The sequence below is a fragment of the Condylura cristata genome, unplaced genomic scaffold (genome assembly GCF_000260355.1).
Source record: "Condylura cristata isolate star-nosed mole 26May11 unplaced genomic scaffold, ConCri1.0 scaffold00027, whole genome shotgun sequence".
In the NCBI taxonomy this organism is placed as follows: Eukaryota; Metazoa; Chordata; class Mammalia; order Eulipotyphla; family Talpidae; genus Condylura; species Condylura cristata.
The window spans coordinates 25,846,441-25,856,133 of NW_004567128.1; the positions used below are offsets into that span (position 1 = coordinate 25,846,441).

A 9,693-nucleotide genomic window follows, 5' to 3' on the forward strand; every position below is an offset into this window, starting at 1 on the left:
AAATGTCGTTTTCATGGGAGGGTGGAGGTTGTACTTTTATAAAAGAAGTGCATAAAGCAGAAGCTTGCTTTGGCTTCTCCCACATTATCCCTGGAAGCCCTAATCTAATCTTATTGTGCCTTTCAGGTAACCTCCCCCACTGAGCTTCCATTCTCTTCTCTCCTCTTCCCAAATCCTCATCCTTAACTAAGATGCTTAAGATAGTATCTGAAACTACTGGGGAAGTTAGTCATGGTGGGTCTCTCCCATACATACAGGAAGTATACAGGTTATAATTCAACTTCTTTGTGACTTAAAAAGTGCCTTATAAAGTTAACTGTCCTCACTGATACTTGGGAACTTACTTGGAAATTTAGTCAAATAGTCAAACCTCCGTGAAGGGATTAATGCCCTTTTCTCTGCCTCCACTTAAAATTTGTCACCTTGGACTACCTGCACCAGACTTCCTGAGTGGGGAGCTACTGGAAACTAGTGGGGAGTTAAGCAACTATGCTTGGTATATAATGGAGCACATCCATGTGTGGGTTCTTGTTTCTCCAGCTTTGAATTGTACCCATGGAGGACTAGGGAGATATGGAAGGACATGTGTGGAGAGGATGCTCCTAGTTCTTGGCAGAGACGATGACAGCCATTATCTTGATTTATACTTTGATTTCTCAGTTTTCTTTTTTCCCTTTAGTCCCAGCTTTCTGGGACCTAACTTTCCCCGTTCTTGGCTGTTCTCTGACAGTAGGTGCTTTAGACTTTTGTGGCAAGCTTTCTGGGTCTCAGTGCTCCTCTTTAGGCAGATGCTGTTTGGCTAGGCATTTGCCCAAACTTTTCAGCTTCGTTAGGAATATCCTTTCTTTTTTTCTTTTTCTATGCTCACTAATTCTATTAAAAGACCTTCCACATCAATAGTGTTTCTTCATGTAACAAATGACAGAATCCTTTTTATACTGTACAAGTTGACTTTTGGTCCCTGAATACCCTTCAGAGGCATGCTAACATAGTTACTCCCAGAATATTAGAGTAATCCTCAGTGTGTTTACTTCAACAAAATATCACCATGACTTCATTCATATTATTCCCTCTGCCCCCAGAAACCTCATTCCAAGTTTAAAATCTTGTAAGAACAGTTGTTTGTTAACCTAAATAACCTCTACACTATCTTTGTTTATGGCATTCTTCCTGCTATGGAGGTGCCTTCTTAACACGTCTTCCTGTTCACATCTAAATGGGTGGCAGTTCTTTAAAAACTTCCATGATTTCTGCTTCCCCCAAAGGTAAACGCTCCCTCCTTTTAGCATCATGGCATACTGTAATTTTTTTTTGTTGTTTTTATTAAAAAGTTTATTTTTACATTTTTTTTTCATCTCAATTGTAATCCCCACGGGTTTCCCATCACCAAATCACCCCTGTGCCACCACCATAGTCCCGTGCATTTCCCTCCCTTCCCCCCCCCCGCCCCCGTTTTTGATCCCATTCCCCACTCCACCCCCACAGAATGTCTCTGGTCTATGGTTGTTCATTATTTTTGTTATTTTCTCGCCTGGTCCATTATACTCCTGCTATGAGTGAGACCATCCGGTATTTTTCTTTGTCTTTCTGGCTTATCTCACTAAGCATGATCTTTTCCAGCTCCATCCAAGTTGCTGCAAAAGACATGTGTTTCTCTTTTTTGGTTGCTGAGTAATATTCCATTGTATATATGTACCACATCTTTCTAATCCAGTCATCTACTTTTGGGCATCTGGGCTGCTTCCATGTTTTTCCAATTGTAAATAAAGCAGCAATAAACATGGGGGTACAAGTATCTTTTTCAATCAGTGTTTTTGTGTCTTTTGGGTAGATACCTAGGAGTGGGATTGCTGGGTCATAGGGAAGCTCCATGTTTAGCAGTTTGAGGAACCTCCAAACAGTTTTCCATAGTGGTTGTACTAGTTTGCATTCCCACCAGCAATGCAGGAGAGTTCCTTTTTCTCCACATCCTCGCCAACATTTGTTGTTGCTAGTTGTTTGAAGATGTGCCATTCTCACTGGGGTGAGGTGGTATCTCATTGTGGTTTTAATTTGCATCTCCCTTATTACGAGTGATGTTGAACATTTTTTCATATGCCTGTTGGCCATCTGCATTTCCTCTTTGGAGAAGTGTCTTTTTAGCTCTACTGCCCATGTTTTGATGGGGTTGTTTACTTCATTTTTGTTGAGTTTCATCAGTTCTCCATATATTTTTGTGATCAGTCCTTTATCGCTACTTTTGTGTGAGAAAATGTTTTCCCAATTAGTGATCTTTCTGTTTGTTTTTAGTAATGTCTCTTTTGCTGTACAGAAGCTCTTTAACTTGATATAGTCCCATCTATTTATCTTTGCCTTCACTATTGTGGCGTTGGGTGCTCTGTCTTTAAAGATGTCGCTAAAGTGTATGTCGTGAAGTGTTTGACCCATCTTTGCTTCTAGGTATTTTATGGTTTCCGTTCTTATGTCTAGGTCTTTAATCCACTTCGAGTTGATTTTTGTGACTGGAGTGAGGCAATGATCTAGTTTCATTTTTTTGCATGTAGCTACCCAGTTTTCCCAGCACCACTTGCTGAACAAATTTTCTTTGTTCCAGTGTATCTTCTTTGCTCCTTTGTCAAAAATTAGGTGTCCATAAACTCGTGGGTTTATATGTGGGTTTTCTATTCGAATCCACTGGTCTGTATGTCTATTCTTATTCCAGTACCATGCAGTTTTGATTATTATGGCTTTGTAGTACAGCTTGAAGTTTGGGATTGTAATGCCTCCATTTTGATTTTTCTTAGACATGAGGGATTTGGCTATTTGAGGTTTTTTGTTGTTCCATATGAATCTCATCAACATTTTTTCTATTTCATTGAAGAATGTCATTGAGATTTTTATGGGGATGGCATTAAATCTGTATATTGCTTTTGGCAGGATGGCCATTTTGATGATGTTAATTCTCCCAATCCATGAGCAGGGGATGTCTTTCCATTTCATGGTGTCTTCTTGTATTTCTTTTAACAGTGTTTTGTAATTTTCTTTGTAGAGGTCTTTTACCTCCTTTGTTAGGTTGACTCCCAGGTATTTGATTCTTTTTGTTTTAATTGAAAAGGGGATGGTTTTTTTTTATCTCTGTTTCTTCTGCTTGGTTGTTTGTGTATAAGAAAGCCTCTGACTTTTGTGTGTTGATTTTATAACCTGCTACCTTGCTAAACTGGTGGATGGTTTTGATTAGTTCCTCTGTGGAGCTTTTAGGGTTTTCCATATAAATTAACATATCATCTGCAAATAAGGATAGTTTGACTTCTTCTTTCCCTATTTGAATTCCGCATACTGTAATTTTTATCTTTGGCACTAATGTATTAATTTATAAATGTAATATGCGTGATTACCATGTCATAGTTTTAAGTTTTCTTATTCTAATTTCTCAAGTGTATTTTCATTTTTATCCCCTCTGTGAAGTTTTTCTCTATAAAGTTCATCCACTCTAGGTTTCATCTTTGTGGATGAGTCTTAGGCTAGGTTAGAGATTCTACTATGTAACCAACCTCAAATACACTATGTCCATAATTAACTTCTTGATGATTTTCTCCAAGTCAAAACTGTTCTGAATTTTCTCTGCCTTTTTGTGTAATCTCTCACACAAACAGCTAAAACTAGGATTTGGGTTCTAGAAACCAGACTCGATCCTTAAAAATCAAAGAATTCCCTGCTTCTTTAGCTCCAGAAAATTCCTAACTTGTTCCTAAAAAGCCTTTATTAAAAATAACATCTTCTGTTATCTACATTTTTATACTTTTTGTTAGTGACTTATTTTTGTTTTAAGCAGATTGAATTGTTAATTGCTTTAAGGTAAATTTATTAAAATTCAGCAAAACTAAAATGAAGCAGAAGCAGCAACCTTGATTTTGACTTTTACTCTTTTAGCTCTATAGTGCATTCAAACATTGCCCCATAAAAGCAGGATCTGGGGTAAATAAAAACTGAATGGATTACTGTTAAGTCAAACCTATGCCTTAATCTCTTAATTTGTATTTTTCTTGACCCTTCAGTTGTCCCAGGTCCTTTCTTTGGGGCTGCTAATTGCTGTGGACTCCAGAAAAACCTATCTCTAAATTGTCTTCCCCTTACAACTGCTACCTTTTTGAAAATGGGAAGGAATAAAACATATCAGTGCGGGGCGGGACAGGGGGCAGGAACCATAAGATCAAAGGGAAAGCCACAATTTCGTTAGACATTATTAGATCAGATTAGTAGCGTTGTCACTTTTCTAAGATTCCAGTGGCTCACACAATAAAATTTCTGGAGCTGTAATTCCAGAAATAGAATACTCTGGCTTAGTACTATTGACTCTTTTTAACAACCTATTTCTAATCCTTTATTGTTTGCGGATGAAACTACCAAACTAACCATAAATAAATAACTAAAACCGCCAATGTAGTCAGTAGCATTAGAGACTGAAGGAGTGGCTTAATACTCTACAAAACCAAAATTCTAAGTGTTTGTAGTAGGAGGGAAATAACTGAGAGCCCCAAAACTCTCATCTTCAAAAGAGAAGAGAAGCGAATGGACAAGAATACGTGAAGAGAGGCCAGAAAAGGGAGAGTAAGGTGTGATATAGTGAGGGGATACTTCAGACCTTTTTGTCTTTATAAACCCTTAACCTAACCACATAAAAACAGCCTGTGATACCAGACAAATTTAACTTTTCTGAGCTTTAGTTTCCTCACTTGTTAGATGAAGATAATAGTGCCTCCTGCACATGGTGGTTTAAGAGGCCTGATGGCATAGTGCCAGGTAACTAATACCCGCCTTCTGGCTGGTTCTTTTCGTTGTTTATTTAATTTTATCATTTTTGTTTGTTTTCCCCCATGGGAACCTAGTGGGTCCTGCAAAGTTTTCTACAGAATTTTAGGCACTTTCTTTTTTTTAAACTGGTAAGCAAACATTATTTTGAAGCCCTATTTGCAAAACTTGTTCAATAAGATCAGAGGTGAATTGTACAAAACATGGAGAGGAAATCTGAGAATAGCAGGTACGCTTAAGAGCTCATGGCTTAGTCTGAATTATCTTTTCTCTCTCTTTGCTATGACCTAAATTTTTACTTGCTGCCTCCCATGACACACCTTCACATACACACACACCTTCACACAGAGACACCCCATGGTTGTCCTAGCTTTAACTTCTAGCTGTAGTCTAAAGCATTAGGTGTTTCTGAATAAGTTAAACACAAAAGAATTGCTGAAACCAAATTGAGAAATTCTTTGAATAAGATCGTTTGCTTTACAACTGTAAAGTTCTCATTAATTTATGTCTATTAGATAAGATAACAAATTTAGCCTTTATTTTTAGTCAGTTTTTTTAAAATCATGGCTTAATTTACATGAGGTCTGATAAGTAGCAATATTTTAACTTAGTAACTTAAAATAGTAAGGATATACACATTAAGAGTAATTAAATATACTATTATTAAAGTGTTGGCTGTTTAAAAACCTCATCAAATGTTTATGGAGCATGCACTGTATGCCAGACACTGCCCTAGAGAGTGAGTGGACAGCATAAATAAAATAGACAAAACCTTTGCTTTCAAACAACATTCAGTTGCTAAACACATTTCCTTTTTCTTTAGGGTATTTTCATTGTCTATGAATTTTTGAACTGAAAGTGCATTAGAGATCATCTAATCCAACTTTTCTGTTCAAATTGGGAGCCTGAGCCACTAAGAGTAACAGGAGAGTGAGTTTACCAGACAATCCCAAGTGATTACAAGTTAAAGGAAAAGCAGCACAAATTGTGAGAATTCACTGTGTTGTTAAGTTAGCGCCATAACTATGAGTTAAACTATAACAAAATGTTCAACCTTGTTAATATAAATGAAAGGTTCTGCTATATTCAAATAAAAATCAATGAATGTCTTTTTCTTTTTTATTTAATGCTATAGTGAAAACAGTTTTGTGTTTTGTGGTGGCTAAATCCATAAATGGTTTTCTGCTTATAGATTAAAAAGTTTCTACAGATGTTGTTTATGAGTATCTAGGCAGTGTGGATAGAAGTAATGTGCTTTCTTGCCTTACTAGAATCATATAGCAGTTCAGATTTGAAATTGCACCCTTTATTGTAGGAATGAGGAAATTGACTCCCAAAGAGGTTAATTCACTTGCCCAACGAAGAGCCAAACACCTTATATTTGAGCAAGGAGTCAGATTTTATATACTGAGATCATTATATTTTGATACTTACACACCAATTCTTGAGGATTGGTCTTACTTTTAAAATCTGAGAATATCTGAGGATTTTATGGAATTGATGAAACAAATGATGAGGTCACCATTAGAACCTGGTCTTTTGGCGTTGTTTCTGTGTTACCTCTTTTATGCTGAAAACATTCAATATTCATTTGCTGGTCACAAATAATTTTCTCCCCACAATAGGTATTGTCTTCTGAGAACTCTGAAGCAATGCCAGACATTGAGGGAAGCTCTCATTGCTGCAGGAAAAGAGATTATATGGCATGGACGGACAAAAGAAGAACCCGCACATTATTGTAGCATCTGTGAGGTAAATGATTACTCTTATCCAGCTTTTTTTTTTTTTTTTTTTAAATACATTCTCTTACCTCTCCACATTAGGTTTCTTTTCAGTTGTGTGTGTGTACTTTTATGTAATACATTTTACTGAAATTGACACTATCAAATTTTTTTCTTGTTACTTGGCTATCACATTAAAAGTTTAATCTGATGATGTATTCTTTAACTAACTATGAATTAACTCAAAGTACTATAGAATCATTTATCTGGTAGATATTCAACATAATCATCAAGAAATTTAGTTTTGAGTTTCTAAACTGGCTGTAGCTGCATATAGCTACAGCCAGATCAGTGGTCACTACTCTCTAATGGAAATCAGAGTACCTTGATCAATCTTATGTGACTTTTATTACTCTGCCATCATAAATCATAGAAGATCAGATAGATTCTAGTGTATCAGTTTTCCAGTATTGGTAATTGACTCCAGCCTTGCAATGGTATTCCTTTCTTTTTCTGCCTGAACCACAGCAACTCACTGATCTTTCTGGATAAGATTGAGATAGTTGTATAATCATTGGATTCTCAAGAATATATAAAATATACACTCATGGAATTTTTTGTGTGCATTCATGTTCCTTAATATAAGACTTAGAGCTAACTCTCACTGGCTGTTACTTACCTGTCAATTTCCACATCTGTATACTAATTAAGTTATATTCCTTCAACAAGTATGCTTTGAGATTTGGGTAAAAACTATGATATATGCTCTTGTTTTCATCTTTGAGCTCAGTCTTTGGGGAAAAACATAGGGCCCTGTGATGACTATCAGAAAGACCTAGAAGGAAAATAATGATCTCTAACATCTGATTGTATTTTAAATGTTTTGTATTTAAAACAAAAAAATAGGCTGACCTTTATCAAACTTTAGAATTAGACTTCTGTTGGTGGTTGTAATTGAGTATGTGATTCCCTTAATTCATTCCCCTAAATACACATTACTACCCTTATCTTTGGGTTTAGTGCAGAATAAACCGGGTCCATTAAAGATCCTCAAACACGATTATGTCTGTCTTAGTGTCTATTCTTAACCAGCAGTCACAGTCCCATATAAAGTAGAATTCTGCAATTTATGTTGAAGCAAAATAAGTCATAATAAATACCACTGTCAGTATTGAATGTTTTTTCTGTTACATAAAATAGGTAGAAGTTTTTGATCTGCTTTTTGTCACTAATGAAAGCAATTCTCGAAAGACCTATGTGGTGCATTGCCAAGATTGTGCACGAAAAACAAGTGGAAACCTGGAAAATTTTGTGGTGCTAGAACAGTACAAAATGGAGGACCTGATGCAAGTCTATGACCAATTTACATTAGTAAGTGAAACCAACATGTGAGTACATGGTTAGTTGGATAGGCAAGCAGCAGTGTTTGTTCTGCCACCTGATAAGTAGGAGGTAATGGTATATTTAAATTTTTCCTTTGGCTTGTTAGTGCATGAGAAAGTAGTCTTAGCACCACCTCCACCCTCATTTCCCAAGTATTTATTCCTGTGAAATTAGCATAGTTCTTTATTTTTCTTGGGTGAGACTATTCTAAATAATGTCATAATAATTACATTTTGTGCTGTGGAACACTCATATCCTTTATGTCATTTGACCTTGGTTAATAAAATATTTGTGTACATAGGTTATTGGTGTCCACAGAATGAATCAGTAAGTGTGCTTTTAAAGATACTTCTGCTTTTAAAGCTAACTGTATTTATTTAAAATGTTGTCCTCGCCAGAAATATTAACCACATGGAAATAACTGATGGAGCTTAACTTCCTGGTATATTATACAACTTTATGAAATTCAAGTATATTTATGAATTGGATAGTTTTTAATTTTAAACAGCAGGTGCTTGGAAGGAAGCAACTTACTCTAGTGCATCAGTAGTTTTATGAATAGAACAGACATAATTTATTATTTGTTGATTTCCTCTAATACTTTCATACATGTGAGTAGAAACTAACATTTTGAAATTTAGCACCTAGTATTTGTACAATTCCTTAAGAAAATTATATGTAGTCTGCTTTTTAAAAAGTCTATATTGCCTAGCTGAATTAGGATCAGAAGCAAGTCTCAAATTAAATTGTGACCACAAGCCTTTTTTTAATTTAAGCAATCTGAAAAAATGGTCAACTTAATGTTCCAATGGGCCAGGGGTTGGGAGGTGTGTGTGTATGTATGTGCGTGCATGGGAAGGAGGCTGTTGCATATAATTGCATGACCTTACGTTATTTTTTTTTCATTCTTTCTAAATGATGTTTCCTTGTAAATTGTTTATTGAGATAATGTTGATTTATATCATTGTATATGTTTATAGTGGTATAGTTCACACCTGTGTAAATGTCTTACTATACCATGCCCACCAGCAAAGCACCAGTAGTACACTATAATCCCTTCCCTCTTAAGAATTTTTGATTAATTGGTGAAGTATAGAAAAATGTGTGTGTGCTGAATAGGGTAAATAGTTTAATAATTTTAGGAGGGCTGCTTGGATATGAGGTAGTAAGGGCTATCATGTACTATTTTATCGTGTAGCAGGCTTTTGACTTTATTGAGAATTGTTATTCCCCCTGACTTCATAATCTTGCTATGTTTTTAGTGTTGAGCTAGGGAATACTTAACTCACATTTAGCAAAATAACATACCTTACTTTTATTTTCAGGCTCCTCCATTACCATCTTCCTCATCTTGATATTGTTCCATGGACATTAAATGAGACCTTTTCTGCTATTCAGGAAGTAACCCAGTTCTGCACCACTGATTTTTGTAGCTTCTCTCGTAAGGCTGCTGGCTGAAAACTGTGTCTATGCAACCTTCCAAGTGCAGAGTGTCAACCAGCTGGACAGAGGAGAACACTGCTCCTACTCCAGGACTCTCACAAAGCTGATCAGCTATACTTAGAAAAAAATAATAATTTCCATGTTTTGTATATATCTGACAAAACTGGCAACATCATACAGACTACTGACTTGAAGACAACCTCTTTTATATTTCTCTATTTCTGGGCTGATGAATTGGTTTTCATCTATCTTTTCCCCATTCAGAATTTCCTTGGAAAAAAATACTAGCGTAGCTGGTCATTTCTTTGTAAGGTAGCTAGCAATTTTAAGTCTTTCTTTGGTCAAGTTTTTGTTTTTT

The 9,693-nt window shown here is 35.9% G+C and overlaps 1 protein-coding gene across 3 annotated transcripts in view; it reads left to right on the forward strand.

Moving 5' to 3' along the window:
- KDM6A (lysine (K)-specific demethylase 6A) overlaps positions 1 to 9,678 on the forward strand; it is a 185,056-nt gene extending 175,378 nt beyond the window's left edge. For all 3 annotated transcript variants that reach the window (XM_004689966.2, XM_004689969.2, XM_004689968.2), the window contains 3 exons: positions 6,414 to 6,540; positions 7,710 to 7,880; positions 9,218 to 9,678. In XM_004689966.2, the coding sequence (XP_004690023.1) occupies positions 6,414 to 6,540; positions 7,710 to 7,880; positions 9,218 to 9,247 (328 nt within the window). In that variant the 3' untranslated portion in view covers positions 9,248 to 9,678. The remainder of the gene's footprint in view (positions 1 to 6,413; positions 6,541 to 7,709; positions 7,881 to 9,217) is intronic.
- Positions 9,679 to 9,693: the final 15 nt, after the last annotated feature.